At 33.9% G+C, this 25,883-nt stretch overlaps 1 protein-coding gene across 1 annotated transcript in view; it reads right to left on the reverse strand.

Moving 5' to 3' along the window:
- Positions 1-6,266: 6,266 nt before the first annotated feature.
- The window catches only part of LOC132736783 (retinoblastoma-associated protein-like), a 35,521-nt gene continuing 15,904 nt past the window's right edge, over positions 6,267-25,883 (reverse strand). Inside the window, exons 11-26 of the mRNA XM_060724032.1 lie at positions 21,558-21,699; positions 20,720-20,893; positions 19,931-20,045; positions 19,334-19,485; positions 18,807-18,857; positions 18,135-18,244; positions 17,382-17,554; positions 15,255-15,319; positions 14,568-14,645; positions 13,328-13,432; positions 12,080-12,193; positions 11,244-11,308; positions 10,425-10,548; positions 9,785-9,921; positions 7,772-7,879; positions 6,267-7,275 (exon numbers count right to left, since the gene is read on the reverse strand). Coding sequence (XP_060580015.1) covers positions 7,777-7,879; positions 9,785-9,921; positions 10,425-10,548; positions 11,244-11,308; positions 12,080-12,193; positions 13,328-13,432; positions 14,568-14,645; positions 15,255-15,319; positions 17,382-17,554; positions 18,135-18,244; positions 18,807-18,857; positions 19,334-19,485; positions 19,931-20,045; positions 20,720-20,893; positions 21,558-21,699 — 1,708 coding nt within the window. The 3' untranslated portion in view covers positions 6,267-7,275; positions 7,772-7,776. The remainder of the gene's footprint in view (positions 7,276-7,771; positions 7,880-9,784; positions 9,922-10,424; positions 10,549-11,243; positions 11,309-12,079; positions 12,194-13,327; positions 13,433-14,567; positions 14,646-15,254; positions 15,320-17,381; positions 17,555-18,134; positions 18,245-18,806; positions 18,858-19,333; positions 19,486-19,930; positions 20,046-20,719; positions 20,894-21,557; positions 21,700-25,883) is intronic.

A 25,883-nucleotide genomic window follows, 5' to 3' on the forward strand; every position in this document is an offset into this window, starting at 1 on the left:
GCATGTGTTTCTTCGTGTCGTCTGCAGGTTTACACTCAATGAATGATTCCATCGGCTGCTGTACCTTCCTTGATTTGGTGGCGTTCTGTTTCTGCACAGTCTATTGCCAAAAGAAAACATCAATAACAAATTTTAGAAAAAAAGAGAAGAAAATTCCAAAATAATAATATAAAGAAAGAAACGTTCTCGTTCAAATTATTTATATATGTATTTTGTTTTCATGCCAAATAAGTGTATTAAAGGTCATTTCTAATAGCGTTATATGGAATATTTTGGCTATTCTCATTTCGACAAATTACATTCTTATATTTTTTATGCAATGAATCAATGAATAAGACTAAACTTAATGCAGATGATTTAATTTCTAGCTGACAGGGAGCTTGGATATTGCTAACAAATTGTTCATTTATAAATAATTATCCGACATTGCATTAAACAAAGTACTTAAATATTTAAACAACCGAAGCAATATAAACAATGTGTATTGAAATGTTTCATAAAGTTTATAAGATTCGACAAAAATCATATCGTTCAAACTTACCTTTATCTTATTCTTCTTCATCGCCTTTTTAGTGGTCACCTCGTCGTCACTCTTCGTTATTCTAACATTGGCATCTTTACATTTATCTCCGACATTTGCTGGCCTGGCTAAAAACATGTCTGCTATTCTATGAAGCCTTTCTTGTTCTGTTTCTTGCCTTTTAGCTGTATCCTTCTCAAGATTTTCGTCAGTTGGGTGAATTGTAGCGTATTCGATGTCAATTAATTCTAGATCTTGTGTGTCACTCATAGCTTTAGACTGTAAACAGTAGACTGCATCTTTAGGTTGATCCACACTTTCTTCTTTTATCTTCATTTTACGTTGATATTCAATACTCTCTTTGCTGTAAAGCGGTCTTGCTAAAAACATATCCGCTATACGTTCAAGTCTTTCCTTCTCTGTTTCTTGCCTTTTAGGGTTATCCTTCTTAAGATTTTCGTCAATTGGGTGTATTGCAGCGTATTCTATGCCAATTACTTCTACATCTTGTTTATCACGTTCATCTTTAGATTGTAAACAATTGCGTGTAAGTTGATCTGCACTTTCGTCTTTTATCTTCATTTTACGTTGATATTCAATACTCTCTTTGCTGTAAAGCGGTCTTGCTAAAAACATATCCGCTATACGTTCAAGTCTTTCCTTCTCTGTTTCATGTCTTTTCGCGTTATCCTTCTTAAGATTTTCGTCAGTTGGGTGTACTGCAGCGTATCCGATGTCAATTACTTCTAGATCTTGTTGATCACTCTCAGCTTTACTTTCGTCTTTTCTTTTCATTTTACTTTGATATTCAATACTCTCTTTGCTGTAAAGCGGTCTTGCTAAGAACATATCCGCTATACGTTCAAGTCTTTCCTTCTCCGTTTCTTGTCTTTGCGTAATATCTTTTCTGAAATTGTCGTCTGCATTTTCTGCCAATGGATGTATCTCTGCGTATTCTATGTCAACCAGTACTAGATCTTGATGATCTTTTTCAGCCATTTTAGGCTGTGAAGAGCTTGTTGCCAACCGTCAATGTTTGGTTAGCGCCGCTCTATGATTGCCGTCACTATGTGACGTCTTGACGTTCATCCTTCTGTGACGTTATTAATTACGTCATGAACTTTGGTTGGTTAAAGTTTGTTTAATTATTATCACGTACCATTTTAAGGCCCCACCGAGGTGAAAATGTTTTTAAAAAAAAATCGATTTTTTAAAAGATCTGGTGAAGAACTTATATTCAATGGAAAAAATCTGCAGAGGATAATATAACAATATTCTCAAAGTTAAATTGAAAATCGATTGATTATTTTGGTGCAATTCTAAGCCTGATTTTAGTGAAAAGCGTTGTAACGCTTTAATTTTTTTAGTGTCAAATTGCACAATAAAAAATAATACACTGGAAAAACTGGGTTTTGCAAACGTTATTTGTTAAAATATTTGCAGTCCAAGCATGTAAAAATCTCAGTGGAGTCCCTTTAAATACTTGTTTTGAAAATATCTAACATGTTCTCTAATACAAATTGAAACAAAATAAATGCCATCAGTTGAATTTATGAAAATACTTGGCACTACGTTTCTGCAAATATCCACATAAAAAGCGACATTCTTTACACAAGTACTTCTATATAAATTTTAAGGTTGAACTGCAACGTCTTCTTAAAAATTTTACCATATCGTTAGATACATTATTGATGACGCGATTTAACCCATTACTTCATGAGCATTTTGTGAAAAATGGCTGTTTTCATTGAAAAGTCTCCCGTTACAAGTTCAAACTTTTATAATTCTATAAAAACTGCTTTAATACTAATCAAACTTAGCACAAATGTTGACTGGACCATTGCCCTTGCAACAACATGCTCAGGCTTAAATTTTCTGTTACCATGGCAACGAGGGGACATCTCAAAATTGCCAAAAATCACTATTCTGCGTTGATTTTTTTCCATCAAAATTGATTTCAAAGTGCTGCAACTTCTCAATGGATTCAGATGGAGTCAAATGCTTTTCAGCGTTGGTTACACCTTACCTTATAATCAATCTGGGGTCATTTTAGCCTCTCACAAGTCCAAAATTTTCTTGGCGATGAGGGGGACTGTCGCCCCTCTTCAAACCCCCAAACAGAAGGGGGCACATCCCCCTTCTGGCAACCCCCTGATGTATCTTTTGGTCACTTTTTTTTAACAATATTTCTCAAACAAAACAAGTGTTGAGGGCCTAGATAAGACAATTTTTCACCATTTGAGACAACAAAAAGGGAGGTGGGGTGAAAAAGACGTTAAAAGGCGTTTATATCGCGTAATGGGTTAAAAATAGAATACAAAATGCACAATTGAACACCGCTGTCTTTAAGATGACCCGTTTACTTCTTAGTATGATGGTCTAAGGGACATTTTTAATGATTTTAATACGTGCTTGTGCTTCGGAAGCGCTAATGTGTGTTACTGAATAAAAATCTGAGGGATAGTTACCAATAGAATAACAGCCCTACTAGTGTACACCCAATACTTAAAAAGTCTGAATATGTACTGGGATATTTGTAATCCATCACTCCTGAAGCATGCTATAAAGGTGTTCCCGAGTCAGAAACGATGCAGCATCTCGTAGGTAGCCAGGAACACTTTCATATCATAGGCAACTTTTGTAGAGGTTAACTAATAAGTATTTTTTATGGAGGTTCACCAGGTAATGATACATGTCAAATATCTAAGCTTTACGCATTGAAGAGAAAATATCAATGCATTTCAATGTAACTTTATATAAACTAAATGGCTGTATGGTGTGAAACCAAGTTTGACACAAGAGGCATGATTTATATACATTTTGTAGAGGATCACAAGGTGACGACATGCTACATGCCAAATATCTGTGCATTGTATTAACTACTAATATTTTGAAAAGATTACATTTTACAGTATTTTTAGCTTCAGAAACCTATAAACAAATTAGGCTATTATATAACTTTTGTAGAGGACCACCTGAGCATCATTCTTGTGAAGTTTGGTCAAAACCCACCAGATGGGTTTTTTTATCAATATTGTGGTTTATGGCAGACGACGGACAACTTCCGATCACAGAAGCTCACCTCTGAGCACTTTGTGCCCAGGTGAGCTAAAAAAAATAACAAACAACGAATTAACTTTAGTTTAAATTCATATTCACTTATTTAGCGATATAATAAAATTCATTAAATATAAACAGTTATCAATTTAACTAAAAGATATTATACTAACAAAATAAAAACTATATAATTTATGTATTATTTCCACCAAGTATATTCAATTTTGTTACAAGTTAATACCTTTATGACATGTATCCCCTAAAGCAGCATGCCAACAAATTCATGCCATATTTTATATAATTTTCAATACAATACATCTCCCTTGCTGTAACCTAAGTGAGGGGCAAGTGGTTAGCCCTTAACAAAAAAAGAAACTGGAAACAAATACAGTGAATAAAATTGTTCAGTCATTCACATCATGTGCAAAATATGGAGATTTCATTTTGGATACTTAAATTTCTGAAATTTTCAATAACAATTAAAATTTGATTTTTTTGAAAATAAATTTTTCATTTTTGTTTTTGTCAAAACATCTGTAGGCATGCAGTTTTATTAGTATGGCTTACTTACAACATAAATATAGTTATGAGTATTGTAAAGTTGCACAAAAAATATCTGGTTTCATTTCTTGTCTGACCAGGCCATGTACTGTACTGTTGGTCTCTCAATTTTTTGTAAAGGGTAAAGATTGTATGGAATTCAGGGGAAAATATGTGAATTTATTTTTTTAACAAGTCTTAATTAAAATAATTTAAGATTCCATTATTCTATAGCAAAATGACTTTTAAAACAACAAAATAAGTATTTGAATAAATTGAACAAGTGTTACATCTAAATACATGTAGCTGCCTTTCTAAACATTTGTCTTTACTGATATAAAACTTCTCTTTTCTCGAATTACAATAAAAGGGATGAAGTTTCCTTGTGGTTAATTAACCTTTAGTCTTACATATTTTTTAGCTCATTATTTTACCATTATAGTAAATAAAGAAGTTTGTAAAGTAAACAATTATCCAAAATTCTTCATATTTAAATACACATGTATACTCAAACAATGTTCAAAATTCTTTAAAATTGTAAAGTACATTTTGTATATTTGAGCCGCGTCATGACAAAACCAACATACTGCATTTGCAACCATCATGGATCCAGACCAGCCTGCGCATCCGCGCAGTCTGATCAGGATCCATGCTGTTCGCTTACAAACCCTATAACAAGTAGAGAAACTGATAGCGAACAGCATGGATCCTGATCAGACTGCGCGGATGCGCAGGCTGGTCTGGATCCATGCTGGTCGCAAACCCATTATGTTGGTGGTGACACGGCTCATTTTAAAAGCACCTTAAACATTAATGTATCCAGTCACCTTACAAAACAAATCAAACATTTTAACAAAGAAATACCACATACTAACAATAATGTAAACAGTATAGATTATAACATTAACATTATAATATCAATAAAAAGTTCCGCACAATGTAACCTATAACCTTAAAAGCAGTCTTCAGCTTTTTATTTTTTATTGGAAAAAAAATAAATAATTCTGTGGGTTTTTTTAAACTAAGTATTTCAATAATTTTATCTTGGAAATGTGCATTATTTCAGTGTTAAGTCTTCTCTAAAACAGCGTCCCGAGTGCTATTGATAATGTTTCTGTGACATTCGTTTCTAAAAATAGAAATCTAAAAATAAGAAATCTTGTCCGCCTTACTAATCTACATAGACAGAACAGTCCGGAAGATTAGAGGTATAGAGGGGTCTCTTTATTGTTTATATATTTTATCGATGGCAAATTTTATTTTCCACTTGAATTTCTTTTGATTTGACAATAATATGTAACAATTCTATCTAAAAATAACATATTTAACCTTTAGAAAAGCTGAAGGCCGCTCTAAATTTCATTTTAACATGATCAAATATTTCAACAAAACAAAATAAATGTTAAAATCATTCAATATTACCTTTAACCATTAACCTGCTGAAATTGTGCAATGTTTCTGTCCAGCTTTGAATGTGGAACAGTCCATTCAAACATTAAAGGGACTCCACTTAGATTTTTTTTTACATAACAGGACTGGAAATAATTTTTCAAAGTAAATCTTTTATTTGATGTAGGTCTAGACCAATAACTTAAGTGCAAATTTTCAGATCATTGCTCACTCGGTTTTTTCCAGCAAATAATAAAAAAAATAATATTCTAAATGTGAAAAAAGACCAAAAGTTGCAATGCTTTTCACTCAAATCGGGCTAAAAATAGCACAAAATATGACTTTCAACATATTTTTGAGTATATTTCTTAATTATCATTTGCACATCTTTCTGTTTTAAGTGTTCATGCTAGGATATGTAATTCAAATTTTATATTGTTAGGCTTTTGGACCTCAGTGGAGTTCCTTTAAGAGATTGCAATATTAAGCTATACAAAGTTACCAAAAGTTTAAAGCCTGGTCAAGTCTGCACAGAAGTGCAGGCATGCCTGGCTCTATACTGGTGATAGGTTGATCACTTTCTATTCAAACAGGTTAAGGGCAGAAGGGTGTACAGATCTAACTAGTGAGATTTACTATATAAAATTAATAAACTGTACAAACATCTTGTTTTAATATTCTTATGGTCATATCTGGAGAAATTTTAAACATGAAAAGGTCTTTGTTATTTAATACACATGGATTTTTTAAAATGAAAACATAATGTTCAACTGCTATTTAAGTTAAGTTTAACCATGATTTTGCACATGCAATATGCGCTTTATTGGCAATAAACAAACATCATTCTTTCCAGTTACTTACTTTGGTGCAATATTAATCAAGATAACAAAAATTCTATCCATTATCCACAGACATAAAATGGCTTACATTTACTAATTACTGGCAGCCCAACACTGGCTTATATATACCAATTACTATCAGCCCAATACTGGCTTATATTTACCAATTACTATCAGCCCAATACAGGCTTATATCTACCAATTACTGGCAGCCCAATACTGGCTTATATCTACCAATTACTGGCAGCCCAATACTGGCTTATATATCTACCAATTACTGGTAGGCCAATACTGGCTTACATCAACCAATAACAGACAGCCCAATACTATCTTACATTTACCAACTACAGACACCCAATACAGGCTTATATTTACTAAATACAGGTAACCCAATACTGACTTATATTTATTTACTACAGGCAACCCAATACTGGCTTATATCTACCAATTACGAGCAAATAATTCTTGCTTATATTTACCAATTACAGACAACCCAATGTAGACTTACATGTAATTATTACTGGCAGCCCAATACTTGCTTTTATCTTCCTGTACAATTTTCACAGAGCCCAATACAGGCTTATAATATCAACCAATTGCATATTGCCTAATACAAGCATATATCCATAAATCTTTTCAAAATTAATCAAACTTTGACATAATTTCTGTAAGAATTAAAGATGTGAACATAAGCCCAGCATAGTAATTCTTAATGTACAGGCATGAATATTCTTCCAGTGAGCAAGATGATCAATGATGGCAACTCATATCTATTAAAGTTAAAAGTCTTGAACAGTAATCAGCAATCCCACAAATAAATAGATATTCCACCACGTTGTCATATATGTTCTGCTGTAAAGTACTGTCTCATATTTCATTTAACTTACTTCTGTTTACATCAAATTTATTTTCCTGTTTCTATGACTGTGTCTGAAATAAAAAGACAAGAAAAAGATGAAACGGATACATGGTATGAAAAGCATATATCAGATGTATCACACACACGTAACTATCCTCATTGCTTCGTAGAAAAAAATCAAGGCTTATGCTGAAATTTTCTTTGTTCATTAATGGGAATACTTCATTAAAAAAGATCTTCACATGTTTATCTTATTTTATTACTATGATTTCAATTTTTTTTTTTTGCATTACCTCTGCAGTTAATCAACCTAAGCAGTTGGCCCAACCTGACATAATAAAAGGTCCAAAAAGAGGAATTGCTTTACGCTTTTCAATTATTAGCTTCGATGTCCTTTAATTTTAAGATTTTAAGTAAAATAGAAAATCTAGAAAAACAAATCCATTTAAAGATACTGGAGTCTGCAGTATCCATCTACTTTAAAGGTCACTCAATCTTTGTTTCTAGTTAGCAACTAATTTCTGACAAATACCTGATTCCTTTATAAATGTATGTACATTCATTTACCTATGTCAGTGTTTTGCAGTTGAATTTGCTGTGTTGGCTTTTGGTGGAACAACTCGTTTTTTCTTTACCACAACCGCTGGACTACATTCATCAGTACTCTTAGGGCTACTGGAAATAATCAAGAGACAATCTGTAAATAATACAGCTATTAACAGTTTCCAAAATAGTAAAAGCTATCAATAGTTTTAATGAGAGAACATATATCAACTGCTTCCAAGATAATTTATCAACTGCTTCCAAGATAATTTATCAACTGCTTCCAAGATAATATATCAACTGTTTCCAAGATAATTTATTAACTGTTTCCAAGATAATTTATCAACTGTTTCAATTTCTAAGATAATTCATCAACAAGAGGGCCATGATGGCCCTGAGGTCGCTCACCTGTATATAGGCCCCCCCCCCACCCCCGGGCCAATTTTTACCCAAGGGCTTTTATTTGTTTATTTGAACAGACTTGGTAGACACCCATAAGATGTTTCATGCTAAACATCTAAGTTCTAGCTCATTTGGTTTTTTAAAAGAAGATTTTGAAAGTTTTTACTTTACACATATAGTTAAAAACAATGACACCCCTGGGGCAGGGCCAGTTTTGACCCCCGGGCTTTTATTTGAACAAACTTTGTAGATATTTACTTAAATGTTTCATGCTTAATATCTAAACTCTAGCTATTTGGGTTTTTTCAAAGAAGATTTTTAAGTTTTTGCCATACACATATAAGGAAATTCAATGACCCCCCCCCCGGCGGGGCCAGTTTTGACCCCAGGGCTTTTATTTGAACATACTTGGTAGACACCCATTAGAACATGTTTCATGCTAAATATCTTAGCTCTAGCTCTTTGAGTTCTTTAAAAGAAGATTTTTTAAGTTTTTACTATATGCATATAGGGAAAATCAATGACCCCCTGGGGCGGGGCCAATTTTGACCCCAGGGCTTTTATTTGAACAAACTTGGTAGACATTCACAAGAAGATGTTTCATGCCAAATATCTAAGCTCTAGCTCTAATGGTTCTTTAAAAGAAGATTTTTTAAGTTTTTACTATATGCATATAGGGAAAATCAATGACCCCCCGGGGTGGGGCCAATTTTGACCACAGGGCTTTAATTTGAACAAACTTGGTAGACACTCACTAGAAGATGTTTCATGCTTAATATCTTAGCTCTAGCTCTTTGGGTTCTTTAAAAGAAGATTTTTTAAGTTTTTACTATATGCATATAGGGAAAATCAATGACCCCTGGGGCGGGGCCAATTTTCACCCAGGGCTTTTATTTGAACAAACTTGGTAGACATTCACTAGAAGATGTTTCATGCTTAATATCTAAGCTCTAGCTCTTACGGTTCTTTAAAAGAAGACTTTTTAAGTTTTTACTATATGCATATAGGGAAAATCAATGACCCCCGGGGCGGGGCCAATTTTGACCCAAGGGCTTTTATTTGAACAAACTTGGTAGACATTCACTAGAAGATGTTTCATGCCAAATATCTAAGCTCTAGCTCTTACGGTTCTTTAAAAGAAGATTTTTTAAGTTTTTACTGTATGCATATAGGGAAAATCAATGACCCCCTGAGGCGGGGCCAATTTTGACCCCAGGGCTTTTATTTGAACAAACTTGGTAGACACTCACTAGAAGATGTTTCATGCCAAATATCTAAGCTCTAGCTCTTAGGGTTGTTTAAAAGAAGATATTTAAAGATTTTTCTTTCGGTTGCCATGGCAACCAGAGTTCTGCATGGAATTAAATTCTTTGAACAATTTTTAAAGGTGACCACCAAAGGAACATTCCTGTGAAGTTTGGATGAAATTGGCTCAGTGGTTTATGAGATGTCATTTAAAGCAAAAGTTTACGGACGGCCGGACGCCGGACGAAAAGCGATCACAAAAGCTCACCCTGTCACTTTGTGACAGGTGAGCTAAAAATGTATCCCATTAAACCAAGTACAATCACACAAATATTAACTTGTAGACAGATATGATCACATACAAGTTCAAGACTGAAATAAATGACCTACTTTTGCCGATTGTCATCTGTATTTTCGAAGCTCAGTCTTTTTCCTACTGGTCTAGATTGAGCAGTTACACATGGCTGGTTATTTCGAGACTTGAATGCTGATAGACTCTCATTTATGCTCTTCAACTTCATCGAGGACTGGTGGAATAAAGTAAATGAGAAACAACACATCAAACATTATAACTAAATTCAACAGGTATAAATCAAATTTTAATGGCATTTCATTCAAAATATTTATCAAAACCATATAAAAGGTCAACATCATATTTTTATTCACAATTTGCAAGATATGATTTTGTAACTTACAATAGCATTCTTTTTCAAGTCAAAACTTTAAGCACTTTAGGCCAACAGTAGTTGATGCATATGATTTTATCACTTTTCATCATTCAATTGCTTGGGTATTTTATTGTTTTTACTTCTGCCCATGTTACTCCAAGTTTTAAAATATCTTAAAGTACAGAATGCACTACTACTCACATAACCTGAGTCATTAGTTAACACAGAACCTGCTGTAAATGAACTTTTCCATTTTTGGAACTGTCTTTTATCAATTTCGGGCTATATACTGGTGGCAAAGACTAATTACTTTTGTTTCCAGCAATGTTAACATGAAAGATTTAATCCTAAACTGAACTTACCCCAAGCGAGTCCCCGAAACTGTACAGCTGTCGAGATCTAGGTGTCATACTGCCTGGTGATTGGATAGACTTAAATGGAGATACTTTCAGTGGGGACACATAAAAATTCTGTCTACCCTGTATCCTGCAAAAAATATAACTGAATATTTAAAGGGACTTGACTGGGTTTTTATTTGGACAGAACTGGAAATAATAGTTCGAGATTAATGTTCCATTTGATGTAGGTCTACATCAATAACGCTTTTCACTCAAATTAGGCTAAGAAAAGCACAAATATATGATTCTTAATCTTTTTTAGAATATATATCTTAATTATATTTTGGATATCTGTTTGAAGTGTCCCAGCTGATCTATGTAAGAAATACAAATTTTATGTTTTTAGGCTTTTGGACCTCAGTAGAGTTCCTTTAATAATAAATATTTCCAGTCTGTTTAAATGTATTTTAGTATTTCTAGCACTGTCAGACATACATGTATCTAAACAGAACAATGATAGTTCATACAATGCCCAAGAGGCAAGTGCTTTATTCTTTCTCCCTGACTCTTTTGAAATGGGGGTTCTGATTGAAAATATTTTGCAAAATATGTTAAATTGGTCTTAAAAAAAAAAGAAATATAACAATAGCTTATTATTACACAAATATAATATTCTTTATTAATAATATTTATTTATAATATTCAATTTTTTTTTCTTTAAAAATATGCATCATTTTTGCAACTGGAAAGGAAAAGGTCTGTAACTAATGGACAGAAACTACTAGGCACTTCTGTAACTACTAGGCACTTCTGTAACTTATTGACAGAAACTACTCGACTTACCTGTAGACAGGGGATGTATTTAATGATGAAGCTACAGGTCTAGGCACAGGTGATAAGTTTGGTTGCTGTAATGATAATAAACATACATTATGTTGTCAATTTGTCATGGTAAAGTTCTGATATGAGGCAATCTACTCAGATTAGCTTACATATACACGTTTCTCAGGGCTTCCATTAAGACTTCCAAAATTTGGAAGTCATAGACTGATATGTTTAACAGTGGAAGTCACATGATATAGGTAATTTATCATAAAGGAGGAAAAGTGTAAAATTTTAGGAGTCACAAGCGAAAATCTCCCATAATTCCAGAAAGCCCCACGACTATCTAGATAAAACTTTTCATGTAACTTATTTATGACAAGCCTGTGTCTCTTTTGTGACTCTTTTAAAATGGTAAAGAATAGCAATGCATATATTTTGATGTGACATCATTTGTGTTAGACAAAATAAGTGTATAGATACGCTAAATGTTTTGTTTCACTAAGAGCTTGTCAATGAGGAAATAATAATTTTTTACTTTAAACAGTTCTCAATTTATGGATGTGATAAATAGAATAATCAATTTGAGTTGCTTTATTACTAATTTTTTTAACTTCAAAGGTCAAAGTCGCACTTATTATAATTGTATGAAACAAATTCATAAATTCAGTATTGAAGTTACACTCATTCAATATCGTTTATGGTACAGTAATGTATAAAAATTTTGAGATGTTTACTTTGTTTATATTGCAATTAAATATTCAGAATACAAGTATACATTATTTTGTCCATCATTTGCCACTTGACGTTTTTCAAAATGACAACAAACAAACTCAATAGCTGGCAATTGTACTTACAGCTGGTTTTGCGAACTGTAGAATGAAATTTTTCATGGTCTGCATGAAGACAATGTTATAGAAATTGATGATAGAATCATACTGCTGATCTTTTATCAACGTTTGTTTGTATACCTGAAAACAAACCACAATCAATGTTAAAGGAACTCAATCCATTGTACACCAATCCACTTTAAAGGGACTCAACTGAGGTTTTTTAATCATTACGGGACTGGAAATATTTTTCAAAGATTTGTCTACCATTAAATGTAAGTATGAATAAATAACTTGTGTGCAAGTATTCAGTTCATTCCCACGTCCTGTTAATCCAGAATCATCACTTGTATTGTGCAAAATGACCTCAAAGGGAAACTGCATTCGCTCAAATTGGTTTAATAATTGTGCAAAATACTGATTTTAATTTAATCTAAGTATATAATATATTTCATTCCCTTGTAGATTTTACCATTTCAATTGCTTCACTTGATCGATGTGAGAATTGCAAAATTTTTCTTTTCAGGCATTTTGAGGTCATTCGAGTCCCTTTAAACACGAGTCCACTTGACAAGCAGATAAACACGGGAGCCAATATGGCCCCTAATATCACTCACTTAAATGAAAGTTTGTAACTTCTTTCGGTCTCATTCTTGGACAATCGACAGAATTTAAGAACCCCTTCCCTTATAATACTCTGAGACAATATTCATTAAAACCAGGCTTTTAAAGTCAAATTCAGTTTATTTTGTTTGTAAACTGTAATAATTAATAACATTTTTGTAAAGTTTTTTGTACAGAAATCAGAATATCAGATTGTTCACCTTTTGCTACCTTTATGACATATTTCACATTCAGCCCAATAACTTTCAGTGATAAGCTCCTTATATACTATATGTTTGTCTCTTCTAAAGATTTTTTATTCATTTCTGAGGCATAAAGATATATGTACAATAGATAGTTCCTGATTTTTTCAATATTTGCATTGGCAGCCACTTTGTTCTATATTCTATATCATATAATTGACAAAATAAGAAAACATCAATATAAACAACTGATTTTTATGAACTGTCAAATATTTTTATACTTATGAAGGAAAATATTATCATAGCAGCAATATATCCTAAGCATGTAATATATTTTGAATAGACCGTCAAAATGGTTGCCAAAGGAGGTAATAATTGAAATGTGAAAAGCATCTATATGAGAAAACATGAAGTATGACATGGCTAATATTTACATTACGATAAATATATTATTTAAGTCCTGACATACCTTAGGATCAGCGTGAGTCAAACTGCTGTAACATTTCACAATATCCTTAAACTTGATGTCACATTCTGACACTTTACATATACCATACAGTGAGCACATCATAATCTGAAAAACATAAACAAAAGAAAATACTTTATAACATATATGTTCAATCCCTGAAATAGAACAAACATTGCATGCAGTTTTAATGCTTGTTTGATAAAAATTATATGTTGAAAAGGGGGGTAACTCCAAAAATACTGCTTTCAAAATTAAGCTATTTGTATTATAACTGTAGCTCGTCATGATAAGGAAGTATTCCAAGTGTTATATCAACACCTCTATTGGTGTTTGAGAAATGGCCTTAATTTACGTTTTTGCACAATGCCGACAACAATGACACTGCAGTGACCAATATAGCTTGCCTTTATCTTTGAAATAAACAGGCTAAAATATAAACAACTGGAGAACCTTTGTTTTTTTGTTTGTGTGCTTTTTCATTTTTTTTATTTTTTCTTATATTCTAGGGTGCATATAACTATTCATATATTTGATGTCTATGAAAATACAACCTATTTTAACAGCATTTTAATCTATTATATGGATGGATCACCAATCTGTTAATAATTAAAACCCTGCTGTACTGTAAGCTAAATGAATAGCATTTTCATTTATATGTATATGTTAGTTTGTTTTATCTGGTTTTCGACAAAGATTGACAAATTATTTTTTGGACATATCTAGGCAGTCGCTCAGCTTAACTGGCTCTCCTCTACAATTTACCAGTAACTACTACAAACTTCTACTCCCAAATGATTTCAGAATCAGCCTTTTTCTCACTAAAATGAATCCATAACTAGAAATGCTTATAAAACAAAAGTCTAGCAAAAACATGACTTCTGACTCTGTGGATTCGATTTCCAGCCTTGCCAACTAAAACTACTTATCAGTTTTTCGGATAAGACTTTAAATGGAGGTCCTGTGTATGAGTCCTTAAATATTTGGCACGCTAAAGCTCCTTGAATTGGGGCATCTCTCTTGCACTATCCTCCAAAATATATACTGACTAATACTCTTCTGGAGGACTCACCCATATGGGCAACCAATGGCGACTATAAATAAACTCAAATACACATACAAACATGATTTTCAATCTTTCATAGGCCTGACAAAATGGATGGGCTTTCTGGAAGATAGAAACCAACTAATTATAAAGTACTACCAGTATGTATATATAAATTAATAGTTTAGCTTACAATACCTGATCTAAATGTCGATCCATCATCAACTGGGGACAACTTGTTATAGAAAACTCCAAACATGTCCAAATCTTTTGTTGCTGAAAAAGAAAGAGAAAGTCTATAGCAAGGTATATAGTGGGTGAAAGTATGAAAACTTGAGCTTACAGAATAAATATTTCACCACTAGGAAGGATAACTCCCCGACCTAATGGCTAAGAGGGATAACTCCTCTGACATATGATAAAGAGGTACAGCTCATCTATTTTAAGGCTAAGAGGAATAACTCCCCAATTTTATGGCAAAGAGAAATAAGTTCAGAATACTCCTTTTTTATTATGGCTTATAGGAATAGCCCCTCAATATTATGGCTAATACTGAAAACTCCTCTATCTTGTGGCTGAGAGGGATAACTCCTCCATCTTATGACAAACTGGGATAACTCCTCTAGCATATTATTTAGAGAGATAACTCCTCTATTTTATAGCTAAGAGGGATAACTCCTCTATTTTATGGCTAAAAGGGATAATTGCTCTGTCTTCAAACAAAGGATAAGTAAGAGAGATTTTTATGCCACAATAGAAAATGCAAAGCTAATATTTCCTTTTATTCTAAGCAAGTTTTTTTGAAAGACTTCACAATTAGGTTTAGGTAAAAAGTGTTAAAATGCGACAATAAATATTTAGGACAAAATTACATTATATACTTACAGTATCTTTTGGCACATGAAGAAGATCACAAAGTGTTATTAATCTGTGGTAACCCAGTCTGCACACTGAAAAACACAACATAATAATATCAGAAAATGAAATTCTCATGTCCAAAAACCCCTTTAAATACAAGTAAATATTATCATCTTCAAACAGATCAAGATCAAATTGGGAATAATCAAATTTTCAACTACTTTCTAATTGAGCAAAGGTTGATTTAATGCAAAAATAACTAGAACTATCACTAAATGTGATTAAAACCCCTGCAAGACAGCTTTGGAAATGAGGATGTTACTAGTAACAGAATACCTTGTAAAAGAATTGAAATAGAGTTAAGGTTGTGGGCAAATAAAGATAGTTGTGGTTCATGTATGTTGCATTTCCTTTCAATGTGGTTGGTCATTGATGAAATTTTATTGATTTACTCTGTCATAAGTCCAGAAAGACAAGGAAAAGGAACAAAGGGCAATAACTCTATAAATACTGAAGATGGAGTTATGGTTATAGTACACTGCACTTCCTCTTATTGTGCTTGAATATTGTATGAAGTTGTATTGAATTCCAACCATTAATTTTCAAGTTATGCACTGGACAATAAAAAGTAACAAAGGGCAAAAACTTTGAAAAGAGTTATAGTTTCTGTGCACTGCACTTCCTCTCAATATACTTGACCATTGTATGAAATAGTATTGAATTCCAACTAGCAGTTTTTAAGTTATGCTCTGGACAAGAAAAAAGCAATGGAAAAGTAACAAAGGGCAATAACTCTATAATTACTCTGAATAGTTCTTGTGCACTGCACTCCCTACTATTGTGCTTGACCATTGTATGAAGTTGTTTTGAATTACAACCAGTATGTTTTAAGTTATGCTCCGGACAAGGATAAGTATCAAAGGGCAATCACTCTGTAATTTGAATTCCAACCATTAGTCTTCAAGTAATGCTCCGAACAAAAAAGGAATGAAAAAGTAACAAAGGGCAATAACTCTATAATTAGTCAAGATAGAGTTATGGTTCTTGTGCACTGCACTTCCCCTTATTATGCTTGACCATTGTATGAAATTGTTTTGAATTCCAACAAGTAGTTTTCAAGTTATGCTCCGGACAAGGAAAAGTAACAAAGGGCAGTAACTCTGTAATTAGTCAAGATGGAGTTATGGTTCTTGTGCACTGCACTTCCTCTCAATGTCCTTGACCATTGTATAAAGTTATATTAAATTCCAACTATTAGTCTTCCAGTTATGGTCCGGAACAAAAGAAAGCAATGGAAAAGTAACAAAGGGCAATAACTCTGTAATTACTTTAGATAGAGTTATGGTACTGATGCATTGCACTTCCCCTTACTGTGCTTGACAATTGTATGAAGTTGTTTTGAATTCCAACCAGTAGTTTTCAAGTTATGCTCCGGACAAGGAAAAGTAACAAAGGGCAATCACTCTGTAATTAGTCAAGATGGAGTTATGGTTCTTGTGCACTGCACTTCCTCTCAATGTGCTTGACCATTGTATGAAGTTATATTGAATTCCAACTATTAGTCTTCAAGTTATGCTCCGGACAAGGAAAATGGAACGGACCGCTGGACTGACCGACCGACCACCGGGTGACTCCTATATACCCCCCAAAAACTTCGTTTCGGGGGTATAATAAATGATATTATCATAAATGGTTCAAAATGAGTTGATCAGAAACCAGTACATATTTTTTTTCAAATTACCTGGTAGCAGAAAGAACAGAACGAAAATTGGCATGAGACTGTGAAAAATTTAAAACCTAATGTTATTGGCACAAGACAATGAAAAATTTAAAACTTTATGTTATCCGAACAAGACAGTGAAAAGTTTATCGGCACAAGACAGTGAAAAGTTTAAAACTTAATGTTATCAGCACAAGACAGTGAAAAGTTATAAACTTTAAGTTATCGGTACTAGACAGTGAAAAGTTGAAAACCTTTGTTATTGGCATGAGACAGTGATGGGTTTAAAACTTAATGTAATCAACACAAGACAGGGAAAAGTTTAAATCTTTATGTTATCGGTCAAGTCTTTACAGACATATCAAGCAATGTTGGTGGAAAATAAATATGCCAAGTAAAATTTTACTGTTTTGTCAAGCATTAAATTTGTGTACCTTTATTAAAAAACATGTTCAGTGAATGTGATCTTTTAGAACTGTTTACAGGTTTTGGTTGTGAACTATCTTTAGACTGGTTCCCAGCGGCAGGCTGTGTGGATTTTGCTGGTGATGTCACATTTTCTTGTAATGTCCCCCGTGTTCTCTGTCCTCGAACAGGTGATAGGTAACTGGAGATAAAAAAAAAATTATTTTTTTTAAATTGAATTTTCTAAGTTACCTTACCATAACAATATCATTTTATTTTATTAAATTTAAAAAGTCAAATGTTTATAAAGTTGTGAAGGGGAAAAAAAGAGATTTTTAATTACAGTGCAACCTCTGCAAGATGGCAATTTGTAGACCATTAACTTCTTTTTAGCAAAAGTATCAAAGCATTCAAAAATTTTGACACTGAATGCAACCGATGTAAAATTGATGAATGGTTTTGTTCAGGTCTAAAAGATGGACAAGTCTAATTGAGACATTTAGTGTTACATGGGTTAAAGAAATTAAAGACAGAAAAAATTGGATTTAAGTCATTACAGGATTGGAGCAGTACCTCAAAACCTTGTAGAAATCATAAGCACAAAATAAATAAGTATCTTTTTTATGCCGATTCTTACATTTTTCATTCATTATCATACATAAATGGTAAGATTTTAGCATTTAATCATTCAAGCGCCTTGTCTGGTATATACCGGAATACGGTATTTAGTGTGGTGCTCCAATCCTTTTTTTAGTCTAACTCGAAGAAATTAAGGTACTTACAGTTCAGCAGCTGTTGAATGGGAACCATTTCCGTTAACCGCATCGCATGGTGATATAAAATTTGTATTTATTGTCTCTGACTTTTCTATTGCCTCAAAAACTGGTGAACCCTGCAATACATAATACAAGTACAACCTCTGCAGAGCAACCCCTTTTAAAAGGTAGAGATACTGGTTGTTGCTGAAAGGTGCTTGCTCTGGAGAGGTTAAATCTTTTGTGAAGACTTACTAGGGGAAAATTTGAAACAGTTGTTATAAAGAAGTAGCTGTGAAAACAGCATCCTCCAGATTCATGCTCATTTTGAAAATTGATTTAACAGTAAATATTTTGAAGTAAACAAAAAAAGTAATTAACACATTGCAAATGGCTCTTACTATCAACGTAAATTACTAAAAAAAGAGGCCAGAATATGAAAATATAGCCCCTTACTGTGTGAGTCAAGAGTAGAAATAAGTTGATAAATACTGCAAAATCAGTCGTTAAATTCTCATAACATATAAATTATTACTAGAATCTTGAATCTTTTTTTTACATTTCTTGAAATCTTAGTACATTTTTTCTAAAGTTTGATTTTGAAATTTTTTCTGTACAATCAAAAACGAGTACATATCATGCATGTTATCCTTACTTTGAGGTCACAGATTTTTAGAAGAAAAAAATTAAAACACTTACTGTTTTCCAAGCTATACTGTCAAGGATTTTATTCTCAATGCAAGTCAAATGCTGAAAAATATGAATATCAAAAGGTGCTTTATTTTGAAGGTATTTAAACTCAAATTGTAAATACTTACACATAACAGTTCACAGGAATAAGCAGTTAAATTTTGTACTATTGGTATTTTGAAAAATGTTTAAACAAATTAACTTAGATAAAAGGATACGATTACACTAATTTTAATAAAATTGGAAATGTCATTTTAAAGGTGTTCCTAACACTGCTGCGGTCATGTGGTGACTTTTCAACTGACCTTGGATGAAAACCTCAGGCGGCCCTCACAACACCTCGCAGAGGTGAACATTTTAGCCAAGTGTCTTGTAATACGCATATGATTTATAAAGTAAAAGGCATACACACCGACAGACAAAACAAAGTGATTATATTATAGTCCTCTCCGCATCATGTGGTTGGGGTATAACGACAAGGTGAATGTACAAGTAAAAGAAACTTATATCTTCAATCAATATAAACTCATTCTCACCTGAACAACTTCTCTTGTTAACTTTGTCTCCACTTTTATAAAACTCTCCAAAACTTTGTAAAAATCATACGCAAACAAATGGAAGACATCTAATATCCAGGGAAAGGCAAAAACGTAATCTTCAGACTCTGGTCTGCACCGGGATGGATAACCTAAAGAAAACAATATTTCAGTTAAAGTAGTATAACACTAAAAATTTCCACATTAAGACATACTTTTATTATCTTAAAAACATATAAACATAATAATTTAAGTACATATTTTGAGGGGAATTTTTTTTTATCTGTTTTTTCTATCTTAATATGATATCTTCTTTTCTTTTCTTTTTTGTGTGGACTGGGTTTAACATTGCAACAACACAGTATAGGTCATACAGCAACTTTCCTGCTTTACTAGTTGAGGAAGGCCTCAGGTGCCCTCTGTCCACCGACCCTCTGTCAGCTAGGTAGCTAGATATATAACCAGATAACTCCCTCAAAGAATTCAAAGGTCCAAGCAGGACTTAAACCTGCAACAGTTAGGAGCAAAAGATTCTAATTTAGTCACCTCAACCACTTGGCCATGAAGGCCCGTCCTCAAATTTTCCGTCCTACTTACATGAGATATTGTAGGTGATCAATACTATTTCTACAGAACAAGCCAGCAATGATCTATGGAAAGTGTCGTTATTCAACAGTTTACTAAAATCATTCTGTGACAGTCGCTCCGTCTCCTGAAATATTAACATTACTTGTGTTAAATATCAATTGTGTCTAACAAATCTAACATGTGCCTCATAGATCAACAGATTGAAAATAAAATTCAGAGCCACTCATCCTTCAAGACCAGTAGCTACTCAATTCTATTAGCAAGCAACAATTTTCTACTCATTCTGCCATAAATATTTGTAGTTCTACTAGTCAAAACGAGCTGAAAAGTAAAAATTTTGAATCCATTCCAAGAGTAAAATACAATCTTTTTCTTGAAATTATTTAACTCAGCCATACATGGTGTACTCAAATAGCTTCTATTTTACAATTTTTATCATTTATTAAGATTTTTGACAAGGTTATAATTATAGCAGAGTATAAACAATTCAAAGTTTATATTACCCAAACTGAAGGTTGTATGGCTGAGCATAAATAATTATATTACCAAAGTTGCTAGATGATGGTAATATATCATCATTTTTACACAGCCATATAACCTGACATATAATGTTCCTTTCTTAGAAAAATAATATAAATTCATACATAATATACAGCAACAATCTACATAGATAATATAAACATCACAATTGTCAAATAAGTATACATATTACAATCTTGACTGTGTTAAAACTTGGCAGTGTTAAAAACTTAATAGCAATATACACAGCCCGTAATTAACCATTATCTATACACTTACCATATCAAGAAGCATTTTCATAACTCTGTAGTACAGACAGCCTGCTTGCTTAAACCGTTGTTCAGCAATACTTCTCTGTGAGCTGTTTGTTTTCAGGACGTAAATTTCACAAAACTGCTGTCTAAACTTATTCACTCTACTGATTATAGAGGCCTCAGGGTTACATGAACATTTCTGAAAGATAAAAACAAGAAAATATTATACAATCAATCAAATAAATGATCAAGTTCATGTAAATGCCCAGCTCTTTTGCTCGTTTGTCAATTTTCTAGCTTTTTCTTATAATACAAAAAAAAAAGGAAACGCGTAATTCAAATGAATGCCATGATCCCAGCAGGGCCTTGGCACTTGTGACCTTGACCTTTGACCCAGTGACCTCTTAGTAGGTCTGGCAGGAAGAACTTACCAAGACCTTTAGAGGTAAACTTCCAAGTTATGTTCATGTTAAAGTTGTGTAACAAACAAACAGACCAAGAACAAACTACCCAATCTATTGATCAAGGCACATTAAAATTCATAGCTTTAAATAACTGTTTAAACTTACTGAATTCAACATAAAACTGCTTTGTTGCAGGCATGTTCAAAGAGGTTATACAGAACTCGGCAAATGTGTGTTTTTCTAACCAAACCCCCTAGGACAACCAAACTTTTACCATTATAGCTTTACGGTGCACTATCGGTCACGAATAGTTAACCTTATTTTCAAAGCTGTAACTGTAAGTTTGTTTGTACCAACAGATCAGCTGGGAAAACCTTAAATATTCTTGATTCAGGAGTAAGTCTATTTCATCGTCGGTCTTTCTTGAAAATTGAAAATGTGAAAAGAATTCAATCTTACCTGAAAATAATTTTTCAACTGGGAGCATGGCTCTTCTTGCGATGAAGACAATGTGTTGTTTAACTCTTGTATACTGTTCATGGCAGCTCGTATAGGGGTCACAGGGCATTCTTTACTGGGTGTTATTACACTTGATTGTGATCTAAGTAATATAATAAATATCAAAATTATACAGACATATATACAAAGCAAATAAAAAGATAGCTTTAAATATTACATTAAGAAACTGAAAATGTTTGTCGAAAATATGTCCCTAATGGGAAATGAATATTTGCAATAAACAACTTTGTATTACGGTTATGTGAAGGGTTGTGTTAGTAACTACTATTGAAACTAGAACTGCCACTATCATGGCGTGAATACCCCCGCATACCACTTTGTCAGAATCAACAGTGGCCATTTAGAGCTCAAGGACAACCTCCCTGCCAAATCTGAGGTTACTAAGCCAGTGCATTGCTAAGTTATGTATTCTACATGCTTCAAATGTGAAAATGTCAAAATCAATACATTGCGGACAGGACATTCTTTAGCAATTGAGAAGAAAAGCTTTTTTTTGTCAAGGTCCCTGTGACCTTGACCTTTGACCCAGTGACCTCAAAATCAATAGGGGTCACCTTATAGTCATGATCAACATCCATGCCAAATATGAAGACTGTGGGTCAAAGGAATCTTAAGTTAATGGGTGGACAAACTTTTTGAAGTCAAAGTCCCTATGACCTTGACCTTTGATCCAGTGACCTCAAAATCAAAAGGGGTCATCTACTAATCATGATCAACATCCATGCCAAATATGAAGACTGTGGGTCAAAGGAATCTAAAGTTATTTGGCAGACAAACTTTTTGAAGTCAAAGTCCCTGTGACCTTGACCTTTGACCTTGGTGACCTCAAAATCAATAGGGGTCATCTACTAATCATGACTAACCTCCATACCAAATATGAAGACTGTGGGTCAAAGGAATCTTAAGTTATAGGGCGGACAAGCTTTTTGAAGTCAAGGCCCCTGTGACCTTGACCTTTGACCTGGTGACCTCAAAGTCAATTGGGGTCATCTATTAATCATGACTAACCTCCATGCGAAATATTAAGACTGTGGGTCAAAGGATTCTTAAGTTATTGGACAGACAAGCTTTATTTAGTCAAGGTCCTTGTGACCTTAAACCTATTGACCTCAAAATCAATATGGGTCATCTATTAATCATGTCTAACCTCCATGCCAAATATTAAGACTGTGGGTAAAAGGAATCTTAAGTTATTGGGCGGACAAGCTTTTTTAGTAAAGGCCCCTGTAACCTTGACCTTTAACCTGGTGACCTCAAAATCAATAGGGATCATCTACTAATGAAGACCAATCTAATTGCCAAATATGAAGACTGTTTGTTGGTCAAAGGAATCTGAAGTTATTGGGCGGACAAGCTTTTTGAAGTCAAGGCCCCTGTGACCTTGACCTTTGACCTGGTGACCTCAAAATCAATAGGGGTCATCTACTAATCATGACTAACCTCCATGCCAAATATGACGACTGTAAGTCAAAGGAATCTGAAGTTATTGGGCGGACAAGCTTTTTGAAGTCAAGGCCCCTGTGACCTTGACCTTTGACCTAGTGACCTCAAAATCAATAGGGGTCATCTACTAATCATGACTAACCTCCATGCCAAATATGACGACTGTAGGTCAAAGGAATCTTAAGTTATTGGGCGGACAAGCTTTTTGAAGTCAAGGCCCCTGTGACCTTGACCTTTGACCTAGTGACCTCAAAATCAATAGGGGTCATCTACTAATCATGACTAACCTCCATGCCAAATATGACGACTGTAGGTCAAAGGAATCTTAAGTTATTGGGCGGACAAGCTTTTTGAAGTCAAGGCCCCTGTGACCTTGACCTTTGACCTAGTAACCTCAAAATCAATAGGGGTCATCTACTAATCATGACTAACCTCCATGCCAAATATGAAGACTGTGGGTCAAAGGAATCTTAAGTTATTGGGCGGACAAGAAAAAACCGACGGACGGACGGCCGGACGGACGGACGGACAGCCGGACAAGCTGATTCCAGTATACCCCCCTTACAACTTTGTTGTGCGGGGGTATAATAATCCATAAAATATCACTAACATGCATTGTTTAAGTAAGTCTACATGGTAGAGAAATCTGGCAAATGCAAGCTTTTCATTATTAACAGACTGACAATCTACATTATCGGTTGAAATGTTGTTAAAATCAGTTGTACTTTCAGCCTGTAGACTTAAAGTCCCCCTTGATCCTTGGCCAAATCAGTTGTTTTCACTGGCATATTTGTTGCCTCAGTTAAAAATGAAAACCCTGATTCAATATCAACAAGAATTTGTAACAGAGTTACCAACGTTCCCCGCCTCGGGGAAGTTTTATATGAAGCATAAAATTGCGCTATTTCAAAAGATTGAGGTATGGCTGTCAGGACTTTCATTCCAAAATTATGATCAATGCTAGATCTACAAATGCAACTATGAATTTATTAAAGAAATACTAGTAAAATGAAACACGGAATGTAAAATTCTATCATGCTAACCTTTGACCTCTAAGTGTGACCTTGACCTTAAAGGTAGGGGTGATGAACTGGTGTTGTGTATGACATATCATCTAATTAATATTACTATTTGTGCTAAGTTATTTCAAAATCCCTTTAACTATGTAGAAGTTATAGATCGGACACAAAATATACCCTATAACAGACTGTGTCAATCTTTGACCTCTAAGTGTGACCTTGGAGGTAGGGGGCCCATGTTTTGCACCTGACATATCATCTTATTATTGTGATTATTTGTGCAAGGTATTTTTAAAATCTCAGGTTATGGACTGGACACAAAATATACCCTATTACAGAGTATGTAAATGTTTGACCTCTATGTGTGACCTTGACCTTGGAGGTAAGGACACATGTGTTATGCATGACATATCATCTTATCATTGTGACTATTTGTGCCAAGTATTTTCAAAATCCCTTGATCTATGAAGAAGTTATAGACGGGACACAAAATAAACCATATAACAGACTCTGTTAACCTTTGACCTCTAAGTGTGACCTTGACCTAGGAGGTAAGGGTGCAGGTGTTGTATCTGACATATTGTCTTATTATTGTGACTATTTGTGCCTAGTTATTTCAAAATCCTGAAGAAGTACAAAAAATACCCTAAAACAGAATACGTAAACTTTTGACCTCTAAATGTGACCTTGAACTTGGGAGGTAGGGATGCAGATGTTGCACATGACACATTGTCTTACTATAGTGACTATTTGTGGCAAGTATTTACAAAATCTTTTGATCTATAAAAAAGTTATGGAACGGACACAAAATATACCCTGTAATAGACTATGTTAATCTTTGACCTCCAAGTGTGACCTTGACCTTGGATGTAGGTGACCAGTTGTTGCGCATGACACATTGTCTCATTATTGTGAACAATTGTGGCAAGTATTTACAAAATCCCTTCAAAGATAAGAAAGTTATGGACCGGACACAACATATATCCTCAAATAGACAATGTTGACCTTGAATGAGCAAGTGCGACCTTGACCCTGGAGGTAGGGGTCTGGTTGTTGGGCATGACACATCGACTTATTATAACAAACATTTGTGCCAAGTTATTTCAGATTCCTTTGATAAATGAAAAAGTTATGGACCGGACACAAAATATACCCTGTAATAGACTATGTTAATCTTTGACCTCCAAGTGTGACCTTGACCTTGGAGGTAGGTGACCGGTTGTTGCGCATGACACATTGTCTCATTATTGTGAACAATTGTGGCAAGTATTTACAAAATCCCTTCAAAGATAAGAAAGTTATGGACCGGACACAACATATATCCTCAAATAGACAATGTTGACCTTGAATGAGCAAGTGCGACCTTGACCCTGGAGGTAGGGGTCTGGTTGTTGGGCATGACACATCGACTTATTATAACAAACATTTGTGCCAAGTTATTTCAGATTCCTTTGATAAATGAAAAAGTTATGGACCGGACACAAAATATACCCTGTAATAGACTATGTTAATCTTTGACCTCCAAGTGTGACCTTGACCTTGGAGGTAGGTGACCGGTTGTTGCACATGACACATTGTCTCATTATTGTGAACAATTGTGGCAAGTATTTACAAAATCCCTTCAAAAATAAGAAAGTTATGGACCGAACACGACATATACCATCAAATAGACAATGTGACCTTGAATGAGCAAGTGCGACCTTGACCTTGGAGTTAGGGGTCTGGTTTTTGCGCATGACACATCGTCTTATTATAACAAACATTTGTGCCAAGTTATTTCAGATTCCTTTGAAAAATGACAAAG

The sequence above is a fragment of the Ruditapes philippinarum genome, unplaced genomic scaffold (assembly GCF_026571515.1).
Source record: "Ruditapes philippinarum isolate M1 unplaced genomic scaffold, ASM2657151v2 ctg5594_1_1_1_1, whole genome shotgun sequence".
Taxonomy (NCBI): Eukaryota; Metazoa; Mollusca; class Bivalvia; order Venerida; family Veneridae; genus Ruditapes; species Ruditapes philippinarum.